We start from the raw sequence: 18,480 nt of genomic DNA, 5'->3' as shown, positions 1-18,480 counted from the left end.
CCCGACCAATTATTGTGCAAAAAGGCACAAAGCAATAAAAAAATAACTCATTTAAATACATATACGGTAAATGTTCAAATGTATAGGAAAAAAAATTACAACAATTAAAAAAATATAAAAAATCCACATATGTCATCTAAAACCAAAAAGGCTTGTTCTCTTTCAGAAAACATTTGCCTGTCGAGCTTTGTTTACCATAAAATACAGCGCACGGCAAAGTTGTGCTGTTTCGACTGCTGTGCAGGAGAGCGCCTTCCTGCACTGTGTGGGATACCACACTGCCTCACCCTGCGCTGTATTTTGCAGTTTCTCTTTTATCCAGCTGACTGATGAAGGACAACTTTTGACTGAAAGGTTGCTAATTTTTGTCTGGATATTTCTTCTAAATAGAAATTGCACCCTTGGTTTTCATACTGAGCGGGTGCCACGTTCATTACACAATTGCTGACGGCTTTGAATCCTACTTGTGCAATGCCTTAAGGTACCTTCACACGAAGCGACGCTGCAGCGATAGCGACAACGATGCCGATCGCTGCAGCGTCGCTGTTTGATCGCTGGGGAGCTGTCACACAGACCGCTCTCCAGCGACCAACGATGCCGAGGTCCCCGGGTAACCAGGGTAAACATCGGGTTGCTAAGCGCAGGGCCGCGCTTAGTAACCCGATGTTTACCCTGGTTACCAGCGTAAAAGTAAAAAAAACAAACAGTACATGCTCACCTGCGCGTCCCCCAGCGTCTGCTTCCTGACACTGACTGAGCTCCGGCCCTAACAGCAGAGCGGTGACGTCACCGCTGTGCTTTCACTTTCACTTTAGGGCCGGCGCTCAGTAAGTGTCAGGAAGCAGACGCTGGGGGACGCGCAGGTGAGTATGTACTGTTTGTTTTTTTTACTTTTACGCTGGTAACCAGGGTAAACATCGGGTTACTAAGCGCGGCCCTGCGCTTGGTAACCCGATGTTTACCCTGGTTACCAGTGTAAAACATCGCTGGTATCGTTGCTTTTGCTTTCAAACACAACGATACACGCCGATCGGACGACCAAATAAAGTTCTGGACTTTATTCAGCGACCAGCGACATCACAGCAGGATCCTGATCGCTGCTGCGTGTCAACCTAAACGATATCGCTAGCGAGGACGCTGCAACGTCACGGATCGCTAGCGATATCGTTACAAAGTCGTTTCGTGTGAAGGTACCTTTAGTCAGAAGGCTGTCTTTCCAAGAGCTTTATGTACCCTCCCCGGATCCATCTAACCGCCTACAGAGAAAAGGTTTCTAAAAGAGGACAACCCCTTTTTTTTAATCTCTACTCAAAGGCAATTTGTAAAGAAGAAATTACTAAAATCAACATGGAATGAAATATAACAAAAATGTCCCTTTCTAATCATTCTGTGTTTACAGTATTATTTGGCATCAGACTTCACACCACTTTAAAAACATTTCAGGGCTTAATCGCGCCATTCAGCACAGATGTTAAAGGCCTCCGGATCGCGGGTTCCTCCCTGAATTAAACCAATCGGACCTTGTTCTCCTGATGGAAATTTCAAGTTGAATTTTTGCAGAAAACTGACAAAATAGATGAAAATCTCAGTCTTTGCTAAAGCTTCGCCAATACATGACCTTTTACCTGCAAGAAATGTACTTTGTTAGAATCCAACACGACTAATAACTTTTTTTTACAGGGATTGTTTTTAGTTGGCATACAGAGATCATATTCTGTCTGTAGCCACCACTAGGTGGAGCTCCCTGCACACAGAGATCCATGATTAGATTTTGTCTGTAGCCACCACTAGGTGGAAATCTCTATACAGAAATACATAAGAGTCTCTCTGCAGCCACCACTAGGGGGCGCTCCCTGTATTCATCAATACATGATCAGATTCTCAGTGCAGCCAGCACTAGGTGGAGCTCCCTGCATGCAGGAGTACATGAGAAGATTCTGTCTGCAGTCTACTAGAAGTAGCTCCCTGTATACAGAGATACATTATCAGATTCTGTCTGCAGCCTCCACTAGAAGGAGCTCCCTGAATGCAGAGATACATGATCAGATTCTGTTTGCAGCCACTACTAGGGGGAGCTCCCTGTATACAGAGATACATGATCAGATTCTGTTTGCAGCCACCACTAGGGGGAGTTCCCTGTATACAGAGATGCATGATCAGATTCTGTCTGCAGCCACCACTAGGGGGAGCTCCCTGTATAGAGTGATACATAAGAATCTCTCTGCAGCCACCACTAGGGGGACCTCCCTATATACATCGATACACGATCAGATTCTGTTTTCAACCACCACTAGGTGGAGCTTCCTGCATACAGCGACACATAATATTTTCTTTGCAGACACCAGTAGGGAAAGCTCCCTGTATACAGAGATGCATTCTAAGATTCTCTCTGCAGTCACCACTAGGGGGAATTCCCTGCCTACAGAGGTACATGATAAGGTCCTGTATTTTTCGACTCTCCCATACATACAAGTGCTCACCTCTGTTGTGTTCATCTGTTTTCAAAGGGGTAAAGGGAGAAAGCTCCTCCCAAACACCTCTGATACAAAGTGGATATGGCATTTAAATTCAGCATGCCTGAGCTTTACCTCCTGGAGATCATCTGTAGGGGAGCGTAATCTGTAGGGGAGCGTTAGGAAGGTCCACCCTACACTATAGATAAACATTGTGTTCTGCTGAGTTTACCCTAGGGTCTATAAACTAAGGATAATCTCTTAGCAGCACAGAAATGGTAACGGCCAACCTAATGCACACACATTATAGGAGAATTTCCCTTTAAAGTACAAATGAGTTACTTTACCTGCTCCAAATGGTATGTGAGCCTCATTATTCACAAATTTCCCATTCTCATCTAGGAAACGATCAGGATTGAACACTTCTGGTTTATCCCAGTATTTTTTGTCGTACAGAGCAGAGTGTAAAAATGTGATAATTTGGGCGTCCTAGAAATGAAAAAAACAAAAGATAAAATGCAAAAAATGTTTACAGATAAAGGGGCTTTTTGAAGCTCATCAAGAGAATGCCAAGAGTGTGCAAAGCAGTCATCAAAGCAAAAGGTGGCTACTTTGAAGAAGCTAGAATATAAGACGTATTTTCAGTTGTTTTCACATTTTTTTGTTAAGTATATAATTCCACGTGTTAATTCATAGTTTTGATGCCTTCAGTGTGAATGTACAATTTTCATAGTCATGAAAATACAGAAAAATCTTTAAATGAGGTGTGTCCAAACTTTTGGTCTGTACTGTAGATGGAGTGACTGATGTCTGCCAGTGTCTGGGTATTATTGTATGTGCTGCTGCCAAGCAGAATCTCAAAAGACTAAGTTTCTGTGTATAGGGCCTGGGAGCATAGATAAAAGGGCAATCTGGGGGGAGGGAGTGATTCTTTCCCCTGAGATCTTACAATATGCGTTAAATACCCCATCGCAAAAAGGTCTGATTTGGTCACAATCCCACCAAATGTGCAACACCGTGCCCCTCTCTGTTCCACAATGCCAACACACATCCGGCACCAAAGGGAAGATTACATGTAGCTTTGTTGGGATCCGATACCATCTTGTCAAGACCTCTCCTGAATGTACCCGGCCCTCAACATCTTGTGCGTAAACAAAAATGCTTTCTGTATATCCTCCTCCGAAAAGGTGGTATCCAGTTCGGTTTTCCATGCATGCACAATTTCGGGATCCACTGAACACAGTGAATGGCTTAATAGTTGACATATAAGGGAAATCAAATGGGAGGGAGGTGAGCTCTGAAGGAATAGGTTCTCAAATGGTGTTGGTGACGCTGGTAATGAGTGCCATCCCCTCTTCTTCCAAAGATTTATAAATGATTTCAACAATTTGTATTCTAGCCAAGAGAGTTTTTCAGTAGGAAAATTATTTTGAAGTTCTAAGAAGGGAGGAACATTAGGTCACTTCAAAATATGACTAATGCAAATATCGTCATGACTATTCCAACAGAGGAATTTGTCCTTCGTACAACCTGGCGGAAATTCAGGATTTAAGAAAATGGGGGTAAGCAGACTGCATAGTCTTGTCAAACTGCTTTTGCATCTCAACTGATCCCATATCCGCAGGGCTACCTTGAGTAAGATCCCCTGGTTTGATAATGATATTTTACTATTAGTTTCTATCCACGGAAAGCATTGTAGGGGGATAGAAGAATACTCCTGCTCTATTATGACCCACTGTTTGGAATCTTTATGAAAATGCCAGTCAAATAGACGTATTAGTACTGAGGCCTGGTGATACCTCTTAAGATCTGGTAGACCTGCTCCCTCGATCCTTAGATCGAGTGAGAGTCTGGAATTTTGCTTTTGGTCCAGTACGCTTCCATGCAAATCTAATCAATGCTGATTTAAGAGTTCTGAAAAAGCTCGCTGGTGGGATAATAGGGACTGATTGAAATATATAGAGGAATCTGAGGAGGATATCTATTGTGAATGTATTTATGCGACCAAATCATGATAATGGTTTTTTATCATAGGTATCAAAATCTTTTAGACGATTACAGATTTTTATTTCTTACTACAATGCAAATTATTATTTCTTCTTAGGTGAGCTGATAGCTGTTCTGATCACGTCCATGTATAAGTTACATGGATTATCTTTACCTTTGGTATTGTGTATCCTTTAAACTTTATGTCATGCAAGGCAGAATGGGGAAGACCATTGGGAATGATGCTGGCATATCGCTGCACCTCGTGGATCACAGCGTCGGTATATGGCAGAGACATGCGATGCTCCAAGGAAGGCCATTTCTCCGAGCCAAGAACATGATCTATTTCAGCCTGTACCTTTTCTGCAATTAAAAAAGCAAATAAGCAATTTAATTACCGCCAAAAGGAAGATCAAAGATAGCAATAATGCTGCTGCTATTACATACTCTGAATGTCTGGATATTCCAACATGAATTTAATGGCCCAGCGGATGGTGGAAGAAGTAGTTCCTGTCCCAGCAATAAACAGGTTGAAGGTTGTCATGGTCAAGCTCTCCAATGTGAAGTGTGAACTTGGGTTATTGGCTTCCTAAGGAAAAAAAACATGGCAAAATGTAAGAAGTAGGATATGCGTGTAACACTATAAATGTCGGAGTGATGTAAATTTACTGCAGGGGAAATTACAGTTCACTGCTGTTAACGCACCTATCTGGATTGGCCTTGTAACGACAGCAATTGCTTGGTTTCAGGATCACTCTCCATCAAGGAGATGCCTTCATTGACCCTTGTTGAGTGTATGGACATCCATATTTTAGAACTACGGTATTGCAGCTCATCACAAACCTTCTAATGTCCCCTGTTGGGCCTACCTCATGTCAGATGGCCCCAAAGCAGCCAATGTTTATCTGTCTCTGTTCTCATACCCATTTCTGCTCAATCTAACTTCTGAGCATCTCTCCATTTACCACCTTTCTGCTGTATTTCATCCAAGTCCGGATATCACTGTCAAGACTGTCCTCAAACATCTCTCTCTCAGGCTTGGCTTCGACACATTACTAGCAACTTTCCTTGCAATGGCCTAGACCTCACTTAAATGTCCACTCTGGCCTTCTGACCATTAGGGCCTACAGTTTGTCATCTGGGATACACAAACTCCCCTGGCACTCCATGTGGTTACAGCCACACACTGACTATCTACCTGGTCACAGCTCATTTTATAGCCTGTAGCCCCACATTGGCATCCAGTGTTTACGAGTAATATTGCAGGTGTAATCATACATCCTGCATTTTTGGAGTGTCAAGAAGTAAACAAAAGTTTTGGTGGTGTAACTATATGAAGTGGGTTTGAAGTCACCCTCAGACCCTGAGAGAGCCTAAAGACTCCCCTGAACGCAAGACGGTAGTCAATAATATTTCCACAAAATTGGTAAAACCAGATCTTTTGTTCTAACTTTAGTAAGACATCTGTAAGAACCATGGATATCTATATCTACAGCGAATGAAAATGTGTTTTACATACCTCATCTATTTTATTTAGGAAACAGTCCACAAAATCTCTGGGACAGTTAGCGTCACGTGTTAGTACGTGATTGTCAATGAGACCTCTAAGGAATGTCTGCAGCATGGCGGCATTCTGAAAGATCTTGTTGTGTTCTCCTGGGAGCCATCTCAGAATTTGAGGAAAGGCATTGTAGAGCTGTAGAATATGAACACACCACAGTAAGTCAAAGTTATGCTTTCCACACCCAAATGCAAAGTAGTCTGCAACATGGAGTGCTAACAAAGTGCACAAGGTTAAGGTCCATTGCAAACCCTTTCCTAAAGGAGAAAGTCCCCCAACAAACCTTTGCTCAACCCTCCAGTCAAACAGCAATGTTTGGAGATAGGTTGCCTCACCTAATTGGAGCTTGGGGAGAACCCATCTTTTGTTCAGCATTTTGGACATCCACAAAGTGAACCGGTACCCAGAGGTGGATATATTGGTGCAACCACAAAGGGGCCCAAGAGGTAAAGAAGCCCACATCCACACAGGCAAATTAGGGGTGCAATATGACGAGCTAATCGACTGGAATTAGCCACGTGCTATTATTGCACAACGACCGTCTTCTGTCAGTTTCCACCACTGTAGGGTCATGGCAGGGAATTCATTCTTGCAGATAATTCGATTTGCTCTTCTTACCTGGAAACCACGCTTCCCAAGGAAGGTGAGGTTCTCGTTGATCATTTTATGCAAGGTCTGGAAGGATTTATCTTGTGTGTCAAACCGATCTCCAAACACTATGGAGCAGATCGCATTGGAAACAGCAGCTGTCACCTCAGGACTTGGATTAAAAGGTTTCCCTGGAGGTTGAAGACCAGAATTATAGGGATTAAAGCAAACACACAAATAGTAAAAGAGTGGTCAGGACAAGGTGGGAGGATGACCACATGAACATTCATGTTTTGACGGTTTGGTTTTTGATGCATATTGCTTAACAATAGTGTCCTAAATTGATTAACATTACATTTCCACAAGTTTTTTGGTGTGAATATCTCTCAATTAGTGACTTTTTGCAACAAATTCATCAAACCATTTGCACCTTTTATTAAAGTTTTGAAATTTAGTTAGTGTCCTGATTTCTACGTCAATGTGGCTTTTCCAAATGTTTTAGACCGATCCACCAAATGAGCCTTTATTTCAAAGTTGCAACTCCAGTCCCGTCCAGAGTTATTTTATATATGCCAGTTATTTTGGTGCATTCTTTGCCACAGTGTGTGAAAATGTCAAACTAAAAAGTTACAATTAAAGACAGAAAACAAAAAGACAATTTTGGGATTTGTTCAAAAATTGATGAATCATCTGCAGCATTTGGATTAATTTAGCCCCAAAAATGTCAGTGGAAGCAAAAAGTTACTTAAAAAACCTACAAATGATGAAGCAAGCCCTTAGTTCTTGTTGCCACCTTCTCAGAGCCTTAATTTTTTTGTTATTTTATTTAGTTTTTATTGGTACCTTTTTGGAGGTACCTTTTCTTCTTTTTACAGTGTTCACCATGCAAGATACTTTTTTCTCCCACTGTATTTCGTTATTTAGTCAGCCACCAATTGTGCAAGTTCTTCCACTGAAAAAGATGAGAGGCCTGTAATTGACATATAACAAAATATTGAGATGAACTTTTGTTAGTGACCAAATACTTACCGTATATACTCGAGAATAAGCTGACCCGAGTATAAGCCGACCCCCCTAATTTTGCCACAAAAAACTGGGAAAACTTAATGACTCGAGTATAAGCCTAGGGTGGAAAATGCAGCAGCTACCGGTAAATGTCAAAAATAAAAATAGATACCAATAAAAGTAAAATTAATTGAGACATCAGTAGGTTAAGTGTTTTTGAATATCCATATTGAATCCGGAGCCACATATAATGCTCCATACAGTTCATGATGGGACCCATAAGATGCTCCATACAAAATACGCCCCATATAATGCTCCATATTAAAATATGCCCCATATAATGCTGCACAAAGGTTAATAATGGCCCCACAAGAGGCTCCATCGAAACATTTGCCCCATACAATGCTGCATAAAGGTTGATGGCCCAATAAGATGCTCCATACATTATGGCCCCATAAGATGCTCCACACATTATGGCCCCATGAGATGCTCTATACATTATGGCCCTATAAGATGCTCCACACATTATGGCCCTATAGGATGCTCCATACATTATGGCTCCATAAGATGCTCAAAACATTATTCCCCATAAGATGCTCCACACATTGTGGCCCCATACATTGTGCCTCCATAAATTGTGGCCCCATACATTGTGGCCCCATACATTGTGGCCCCATACATTGTGGCCCCATACATTGTGGCTCCATACATTGTGGCCCCATAAGATGCTCCACACATTTTCCCCATTTGCTGTTGCTGCGATTAAAATAAAAAAAATCACATACCTCTCTTCGCTCAGGCCCCCGGCACTTGCGATAGTCACCTTCCACGTTCCACTGCTGCGCTCTGCTTTGTCTTCCATCTGCACTGACTGTTCAGGCAGAGGGCGGCGCGCACACAAATCGCGTCATCGCGCCCTCTGACCTGAACAGTCACAGCCAGAGGACGGAAGACAGAGCAGCGCGCAGCGGCGGAACGAGGAAGGTGACTATCGTGCACTGCTCACCTCCCCCGATATACTCACCTGCTCCCGGCACGGTCCCTGGAAGCGTCTCACTGTCAGATGGTCTCCGGGAGCCGGCGGCATCTTCCTGTGTTCAACGGTCACGTACCGCTCATTACAGTAATGAATATGCATGCATATTCATTACTTTAATGAGCGGTACCACGTGAACGCTGAACACAGGAAGAGCTGCCCGGAGACCATGGGACATTTAGGGAAAGCACCAGGAGCAGGTGAGTATGTGACAGCCGCCGCTCCCCCTCACCCGCCGACCTCACGCCGACACTGACTGGAGTATAGGCCGAGAGGGTCACTTTCAGCCCAAAAAAGTAGGCTGAAAATCTCGGCTTATACTCGAGTATATACGGTATTTTCCACCATAATTTGCAAAATAAATCTTGCCAAATCAGACAAGGTGATTTTCTGGATTTGTTTTCTCAATTTTGACTCTCATAGTTGTGGTCTACCTGTGATATCAATTACAGGCCTCTCTCATCTTTTTCAGTGGGAGAACTTGCACAATTGGTGGCTGACTAAATACTCTTTTTCTCCACTGTATATTTTAATAGTGTGGACTTTTATGGATGCGGCAATATCCATTTGTCCATTTATTTATTTTAGATTTTTTGCAGGAAAAAAGGTGATTTAAATTATTAGAAAATATTTTTAAACATTTTTTTAAATGGTTTTACATTCTGCAGTACCTTCCATCACCCCAAGGAGACATGAATTTGCAGTCAGCTGTACAATGCACTGCAATACTGCTGCAGTGCAGTGTTGCAAATTTAGCAATCTCCTATTAAAGGGAATCTGTAACCCCAAAATTGGCCTATAAGCTAAGGCCACCGGCATCAGGGCCTTATCTACAGCATTACAGAATGCTGTAGATAAGCCCCCGATGTAACCTGAAAGATAATAAAAACAGGTTATATTATACTCACCCAGGGGCGGTCCCGCTGCGGTCCGGTCCGATGGGCGTTGCTGTCCGGGTCCAGGGCCTCCCATCTTCATGCGATGTCGTCCTCTTCTTTTCTGTTGAGGGCAGAGCAAAGTACTGCAGTGCGCAGGCTCCGGGAAAGGTCAGAGAGGCCTGGCGCCTGCGCACTGTAGTACTTTGCCCTGCCCTCAACAGGGCAGACAAAGTACACCTGCGCAGGAGCCGCGGCAGGAAGAAAAAAAGAGGACGTCATCGTATGAAGATGGGAGGCACTGGACCCGGACCGCGAAGCCCATCAGACCAGACTGCACCGGGACCACCCCTGGGTGAGTATAATCTAACCTGTTTTTTCTTATCTTTCAGGTGACATCGGGGTCTTATCTACAGCATTACAGAATGCTGTAAATAAGCCCCTGATGCTGGTGGCCTTAGCTTATAGGCCAATTTTGGGGTGACAGATTCCCTTTAAGCACTATCTGTGCACCCCTTACCCCCACTAGGGGGTATAATTGCTACGTTTTGAGACAGCCCAAGTTGTGGTAGATATAGGCAGATCGAATACAGCTAGCTCCAGCCAGGTATGAAGCAGATTTAGCTCCTCAACCCTCTGGGAAGAGGTTAAAGGGGTTTCATGGTCTTGGAAAACTTTTTCCCCAGCTGCATTTTGTTTGATGCTCTGCTGCTGCTCCCCAGTGTCTTTTTGTAAATGGTGACCTCAAAACAACAACGATGCAGCCAACCAACGACTTAAGCAGCTCGTGCAGTCAACTTGGGCAGAGCCAATGAGCTCAGTTATTAGCTGCAGCGATGTTGACGTGGCGGTACATCAGTGCTTCCAACAATAGCAGACATTGGGAGCATTGTCTGAGACTGTTGGACCTGGGCAGGGAGAATAAAGCTTGGTTTATTTTACAGAATTCAAGAGTTTTCTGAAAAAAAATTTAAACTTTAAATTGGGTGGGAGACTAGCCAATGAACCGCATCTAGCTCTCTAGATTAGATCATAAGTCTATTAGTTCTTCCACCACTTTGCCATGGATCCAATCAAGTACTAGTAAGAAATAGGTCGGACATCGTCATTGAGCATCGGTGTTCAGTTAGGACTGTTGGGGGTGACTACAAAAGCATATTACGAAATGAAGGGTTTGTGGATGCAATCCGCACTGCTGAAATCGATGTAGAATCAGGATATCAGATAAAAGAAAGTGGTTTATTCAACGCGTTTCAAAGTTCAAATGACTTCTTCCTCAGGACATAACCACATGTACACACAGATGTACATGTGGTTATGTCCTGAAGTGGCTGAAAAACTAAGTCCATGAAAGCACCTTTTTTGTTGAGCCTTTCTTCTTTTTCAATCAAGAGACACAACAACACAATATTTTTTGGAAGACAGAGCCTCCGAGATAATAGGAGTCTAAAGGTTATTGTGGTCATGCCGTTGCCTAGAGGTTTCTACGCTTGACCCCCTGTCTTGCATGGTATCCAGTGTTTCCAGTGAACTGTATCAGGTATTTTGACACTCTCACAACATTTTAACCTTTCCAGAAAAAGCTTTGTGCTTCCATGAATAAGTAGAAAATACTTTACCATTGCGTTCCTTAAAGATTTCAACCAAAAACTTGGCCTCCTCGATCACTCTTTCTTCAATGCTCCTCTTGCCCATCCCAAAATCCTTCAAGGTGGCCAAGGAGAACCTTCTCTGGTGGAACCAGTGTGGCCCATTGGAAAAGACCACACCTGAAAGGCAAGCAAAAAATAATAATGCAAAATTAGGATTAAATGACAAGTATCAGTATCTGGAAAGGTTGGCAGTCAATATGGCCAACATTTCACCTAACCCTGATTCATCATTGTGGTTTGTTCAGTTTTCTGGGGTATTTTATTCTATATTAGTGATATAAGTATTTGCACCTTATTCTTTATAAATGTTTTGTGCTATTTTTTTCAGTTTTCCTCTGACTTATGTTCACACTGATTTTTTTTTTTCTGCATGAAAAACGCCAAATGTTGCTTGCATACATTATGCATTTTTATGCATTTTTCATCTGGTTTTTTTCTATGCCTTTTTAGGCATTCAATTAAAATATTAAATTAATTCAATTATTTGTTTTAATTAAAATGAAGAAAAACATGGTTTAAAAAAACACTAGAGAACAAAAACTGTAAGGAAAAAAACAACTCGTGAATGACATTTTAAAAATCTTATTGATTTTGGTACTACTGTAAAACGCTGCTTTTTTTTCCACTCGGAGAAAAATAAACATAAGGCGCCACATGTGAACAAGAACTTAGACAGATTCATGACAAGAAACCTTTTAATATGTCGCATTTGTTTTTGGTGCATCTCTGTCAGTCACTGCCCAGAGTAAAGTTTATGGTGGATTTTGCTACTTTTGCGCAGTTGAAGAATAGACGTGTAATATTTTAAAGGATTAAGCAACTTTTGCCTAAAAAGGCACAAAAAGTGTGAAAAACAGGAAGGGAAAAAAAGAACATTTTTCTTTTGGGCAAAGTTTATTACCCCCCCTTGTGGGAACTAAAACCACATGATGAAAAAATAGTTTTAATAAAAAAAAAGCAAATGATAAATAGGGCCATAAGTTTCTCAGTATACCATCACTATGAATGGTGGAACAATTTGCTTCCTAGGTCAGAAGTTTCACCATCGTAAGACTTTCTTTCATTTTGAACTACGTTAAGTTTTCTAGACTTAATTTTCATAAATGATCAATGCTAATGAGGTTTCACCTTTTTTCCGAGCAATTCTTTCAAAAACTGGCACAATCGCTCTCCCACTGAAATCATCCGCCTGTCCCACCAGGGCCTCCTTCAAAGTATCGTAGCCATACAGAACCACAGTCGGCTTCCAACCAAAGAAGATGGTGTAGACGCTTCCGTACTTCTCACCGAGCTGGAACGACACCAAAATAATAACATAAGGTGATGGTCGCTGCCAGCTCGCCAGTTACGGATTGACTGCTACAACTCTCAATTGACACACCCGTCTCTGTAAACAGTGTACAAGTAGTAGTGGGTGGTAATATTTCTGAACTCCTTATTACACAAGTTTTTATCTGCGTGAAACAGGTCAGCCTCCGTCCCTCTGTTAAGACATATGGACATCACACAGTAGGGGTCCCAGCTTGAGAACCCAATTGGGGGGTGTCAAATGGAGTTATGAGTTATACAGATCAAAGGCTGGGGACATTGGATCACTGTCTGCACCCCTCGCTTTCAACAGGCAATTGAAGCAGGTTATCTAGTGGACAGCAGACATGGAGTGTGTATAAAGAGTAATTAACAAGTAGTGACAGTTGTTGGAAGGGCAAGCTATGAAGGTTTACATCCTCTTAACTAAATCAATGCAAGGTGAAGATATTTGCCTTAAGGCAGACTGAACAGCTCCTTATCACAAACCTCACATTGCAATGGAAGTACAATATATTCCATGCCATATGTGTAACATCTGAGTTTGACGCAATCCATGGATATATAAATGATTAGGGAACATATTGGCATCTGTGGGTAAAATACTGTTGTTTTTAAACCAGGTATTGATACTTTTAGCAGTGTGGACAGGTGCCAAGTCCTGCAGGAGAATGAAATTCCCATCTCCAATGAGCTTGTCGGCAGAGAGAAGCATGAAGTGCCCTAAAATGTCTTTGTAGACGGCTGCACTGACTTTGGTCTTGATAAAACACAGTGAACCTACACCAGCAGAGGACATGGGTCCCCAAACCATCACTGATTGTGGAAACGTCACACTAGACCTCAAGCAGCTTGGATTGTCTGTCTCTCCATTCTCCTTCCAGACTCTGGGACCTTGATTTCTAAGGTCTAGTGTGAAGTTTCCACAATCAGTGATGGTTTGGGGAGCCATGTCATCTGCTGGTGTAGGTCCACTGTGTTTTATCAAGACCAAAGTCAGTGCAGCCGTCTACCAGGAAATTTTAGAGCACTTCATTCTTCCCTCTGCCGACATACTTTTTGGAGATGGACATTTCATTCTCCAGCAGGACTTGTCACCTGTCCACACTGCCAAAAGTACCAATTCTTGGTTTAAAAACAACAGTATCACTGTGATTGATTGGCCAGCAAACTCACCTGACCTTGACCCCATAGAGTATCTATGGGGTATTGTCAAGAGGAAGATGAGAAACACCAGACCCAACAATGCAGACGAGCTGAAGGCTGCTATCAAAGCAACCTGGCCTTCCATAACACCTCAGCAGTGCTGCAGGCTGATCGCCTCCATGCCATGCCGCAATGATACAGTAATTGATGTAAAAGGAGCTCTGACCAAGTATTGAGTGCATTTACTGCATTTACTGAACATACATTTCAGTAGGTCAACATTTCGGATTTTAAAATCATTTTTCAAGCTGGTGTTATAAAGTATTCTAATTTACTGAGATAATGACTTTTGGGCTTTCATTGGCTGTAAGCCATAATCATCAACATTAACATAAATAAACACTTGAAATAGATCACTCTGTTTGTAATGACTATCTAATATATGAGTTTCACTTTTTGTATTGAAAAACTGAAATAAATTAACTTTTTGATGATATTCTAATTTTTTGAGATGCACCTGTATATCCGCATTACTTAACAGATCATCGAAAAAATAGCTGAAAATCTAGTCGGCACGTCACCTCAAGTATGCGGGTTCCACATTGAGCCACGTGATCATCAATCTGTCAACTGAGTAGGATCCTGACAGTTTGCCGTGTTTCACCAATCTGCAGTCACTGTGCGACTACCAAAATTTACCTTAACATGGAAAACCCCTTTTAAGGCAATACGCTACCACAACTATAGGGAACAAGCTGAACAATGGAGATTATTTAGGAAGGGACCTGATCGGCTGCCTACCTAGATATTTTCTGATTACTGTATGTGCAGAGTATTCATTTGCACATATAGAATTAATATAGTGGGTCTGATATTAATAAATTAGCCTTAATTTATTTAGCCACAATCTCAAAAAGGCCACTCCCTCTTTTGCCGTGATGGCTTCTCAATATTAACCCTATGGCCACATTCACACTAGCAGTATTTGGTCAGTGTTTTACCTCAATATTTGTAAGCCAAAAATCAGGAGTGGGTGATAAATGCAGAAGGGGTGACGTGTTTCTATTATACTTTTCCTTTGATTGTTCCACTCCTGATTTTGGCTTTCAAACAGTGATGTAAAATACTGACCAAATACTGAACATGTGAACATGTATGACAGAAGCTGCACTGGTGATTTAGAATCATCCAGCAACTATAGGGGTAAAATATGGTTATATGGAAAAGAATTCTCCAGCGTGGTCAAATATCATGGACCATGATTAAGACCTCACAGTCGAAACACAATGGTTGCTAATCCCCTGGGATTCCTTTATCTGTCCACAACATGTCCTTTTATGTGTTACTAATAAACATGAAGTTTTATTTTACCACATTGGAGAATTCTTTTCCATCTTGCTTTCTGCACATGTCTAGGACCAAGATGGTTCCGTGCGTGGATCCTACTTCATTGAAGAGACTTCAAATGGTGAGCTAACTCTCCCATTTCCCCCCTTCACTCCACATATATAAAAAATGGTTATAGCTGACAGGGAGTGGTTAGCTCAGCCCCAGGGGATACTGGGAAAGTTGTTATGTCCAGGAGATCCAAGAGTAAGGTATGTTAGAGAGTCTCCTGTCAGGCAAACTGTATACACCAGTTCTTCCACAGAGGTAATTGCTGTAATCAAAGAAGCAGTTAGGACAGCCAGGAGCATTATTACCTCAAGATATGTGAGAGAGCTACAGCATGGGACTCACCCCCTCCCCCACCTCACTGCATGAGCAAGGTACAGCTATGCATAGGTTAAGACACTGTGTGAAGAAAAGTTATCTGTAAAGAGACTTTCATATATGTTGAAGGAGAATTGCATGGAGAAGTGATTCTGTGTGATGAAAAGAGGCTTGAATAACACCCCTGTGATCAACTTCAGCTCAAAACTGTATTATAGCTGTGTGCCTGTAAACTGTTACATCTCCTCTGCTGTGAAGAATTATAATTAATGGTTGCACTGAGTAAGATTTCCCCAGCATTCCAAAAGAACTCATGTTTCCTTTGTATCACATTCATATATTGAGTGTCGTACATGCAACATATGGCCTACGACCGCTCCCAGGTTGACATCTCCGCATAGCTGCTGCTCTGGGCTGCCTCCGTTCCATGTAGGATTGATTGGCCAGTGCCTGCTCTGGGTCTGTCCATACAGAACAGACATGACCAATCAATTATTTAAGCTACAGAAAATAAAAACCACCTGCAAACACAAGCTCAGTGTCAGCGTCCGGGTCCAGATCTAACAGATCTAACACGTATTGGTTAGTTAGAGCGTTACCTGGGCACAATAGAAATCCTTTAGGGTATGTGCACACGTTCAGGTTTTTTCACGATAAAAACGTTATAAAAACTCATTAAAAACGCATACATTATGCATCCTATCATTTAGAATGCATTCTGCATGTTTTGTGCACATGGTGCGTTTTTTTCCGCAAAAAAAACCGCATCGCTGTAAAAAAAGCAGCATGTTCATGATTTTCCGCGTTTTTCCCGCAATTCTATGCATTTGGAAAAAACGCACAAAAAACGCACAACGCGTCAAAAACGCATGAAAAAACGTGAAAAAAACGCATGCGGATTTCTGGCAGAAATATACGGTTTTTGTCAGTAACATTTCTGCTAGAAATCCTGACATGTGCACATAGCCTCAAGTGACTTACCTCGGTGAGAGTGTTATAAGGTGCGGATTTATCTATCTGGTGCAGGTTACCGATAACAGGCCATGGAGTCGGCCCCGGAGGTAAATGTTGCCTTTTCCTCCTTGCGGATATGAAGAGATAGAGCAGGACTGTGAAGAGTCCGATGAGCAGGCCGGACAGCATGTTCCTCTATTCCTGACTGTCACACTGTGTGGTGCAACCGCCCTGGAGCTCAGTGTTTAAAACTCTCCTGCTGAGTGACTCCTCCTCTGAACTTTCCTCTACTGATGTAAGAGAATGTAATCCAGCAGTGCGGGTGCGGTGTACACATTATTGACTCCTCGTAAAGCTTCACTGTTTCAGGTTTTGAAGTTATATTATTTACCACTTTCAAGATCTCTGCTTGCTGTTAGTCAAAACATTATTATTCTCTCCCAGGTACTGAAAAACCTATATATTCAACTGATATCGGAGCATGGTTCGTTACAGTGTATCAAATCTCGAGCTGTTGAGTGGGCCATGGAAGGCACTGAGCTGTCGGCCGAGGTGCAAGCCGTCCCAATGTTCACAGCGCCAGTCAATGGTTTACATTCATGACTGAGCCATTTTCTTTTCCTCAGGATGTCCCTCATGACAGCATGACAGGAGGTAGTCCTACTCATTCTTTATGGACAGGAACACACACCAGAGGTTTAAAGCCCCCCCTTCCACCTCACCCCCAGTGTTTTTTGTGTCCCTAGCAGGACAGAGCGCAGCTAGAGGAGCGCAGGAGCGCGAGCTACTTCCCGGAGCCCAGTGGGATGGGAGGGAACTGGATCTCTTCCTTTCCTGCTGTCAAGAAGTTCCAAGGCTGATAACTCACTGGACGGGGGTCCCTCAGCCTGTCGGTGGAGCAGTACGGAGCTTCCGACTTCGCCGCTTCCCTCTCCGGAGAGCTCTCGGCACCACACTGCTGCTGGCCGCTGGACTTCTGGTCATACAGACTGGTGTGCGTTCCAGCGTGGAATGCATTGCCGGCTGGGGGAGGCCTTTGGATGACGTGTGTGTGTTCCAGCATGGAGTGCACTTCTGGTTTAGAGGGGCTCTTCCAATAAAGGCGGTACAGCGTGCGTTCCAACCAGGAACACAAGAAAAGACTATGGGGTTAATGTGAAGGCCACTTGGACAAGGTAAGACCCTATAAAAGGGTGCTGACAGAGTAGTGTGGTGTGCACAGTCTGAACCATGGAGGTTAATCCATCACATTCAGAAGCACCAGCCGAGCAGTCCTACTTCATCTATCTGTTTCATAGTGGCTACTTAGTAAAAGTGCAAAAAATGTTCTATCTTTTAATTGGGATAAAGAGACTCCCTTAAGATCAGGCTCCTCTTTCCGAAAAAGACAGATGAAATGCCCGACATGCAAGAAAAAGCTCGCAGACTCATATAAAAAGCAGCTGTGTGTTGCGAAATTCCTGAAGGACGAGCACGCATCCTTTTTAACGGATATGTGGGCCATAATTAGGGATGAGGTCCAGAACACCGTCGCCAAGCTCGTACCACCGCAGCCAGGCCCAAGCACCTCACATCATAAAAGAGCAAGATGGGAGATGGAGGAATCATCAGATAAAGCATACCCGTACTGATACTATTCAGAGGAGGACGTTAAAGAGGGGGAAGAAAGCATTTCCCACAGTCTGTCGGAGGAGTGGAAAAAGTATTTTTTCTCATCCGAGAGTACTGACTACCTGTTGAGGGCTGTAAGAGCTACCATGAAAGTTGAGGAGGCTGAAGTGCCTCACACAATTGAAATGTTTTGGGGGCTGAGAATGCAAAAGAATAGAGTGTTTCCGTTCAACCAGCACATTAAGGCAATGATCCTGTAAGAATGGGAAGACATAGGGAAGCGGCTTGTCATTCCCAGACACTTTAAGGCCCGTCCCCGCTTTTATCCGGTGGAAATCAAGGTTTGGGAAGAAATCCGCAAAGTGGATATTCCTATTGCCGAAGTTGCAAAGTAGACCTCAATACCATTTGAGGACTCTTCCTGCCTGCAGGATACTATGGATAGAATGGCAGTGGGGCAGTTGAAAAGGAGTTGGGAGTCTTCAGCATCCTTTAAGACCAATATAGCCCCCACCTCGGTAGCCAGGTCTATGTGTATCTGGATCGATGAACTAACCTCCCAGATAAAATCTAACACCCCTAGAGAAGTTAT

General features: G+C 42.8%; 2 protein-coding genes across 7 annotated transcripts in view; one reads left to right on the top strand and one right to left on the bottom strand.

Moving 5' to 3' along the window:
• The window catches only part of LOC143766127 (uncharacterized), a 114,550-nt gene that overhangs the window by 56,835 nt on the left and 39,235 nt on the right, over positions 1-18,480 (top strand). The window contains exon 1 of one of the 6 annotated variants that reach the window (XM_077253576.1): positions 15,177-15,379. The exons of the other annotated variants lie outside the window; for them this stretch is intronic. The gene's annotated coding sequence lies outside the window, so the exon portion shown is untranslated. Of the gene's footprint in view, positions 1-15,176; positions 15,380-18,480 lie in introns of those variants that run through there. 6 annotated transcript variants of the gene reach the window in all.
• On the bottom strand, positions 966-16,511 carry LOC143766126 (cytochrome P450 2C20-like). The gene is made up of 9 exons (XM_077253570.1): positions 16,305-16,511; positions 12,285-12,447; positions 11,124-11,273; positions 6,619-6,779; positions 5,959-6,135; positions 4,887-5,028; positions 4,615-4,802; positions 2,801-2,942; positions 966-1,625 (listed from the first exon to the last, which is right to left on the bottom strand). Exons 1-9 carry the CDS (start codon positions 16,464-16,466, stop codon positions 1,447-1,449), a joined length of 1,464 nt encoding a protein of 487 aa, XP_077109685.1. The 5' UTR covers positions 16,467-16,511; the 3' UTR covers positions 966-1,446.

Source organism: Ranitomeya variabilis, chromosome 4 (assembly GCF_051348905.1).
Source record: "Ranitomeya variabilis isolate aRanVar5 chromosome 4, aRanVar5.hap1, whole genome shotgun sequence".
Lineage (NCBI taxonomy): Eukaryota > Metazoa > Chordata > Amphibia > Anura > Dendrobatidae > Ranitomeya > Ranitomeya variabilis.
This window is presented reverse-complemented; position numbering and strand designations above follow the sequence as displayed.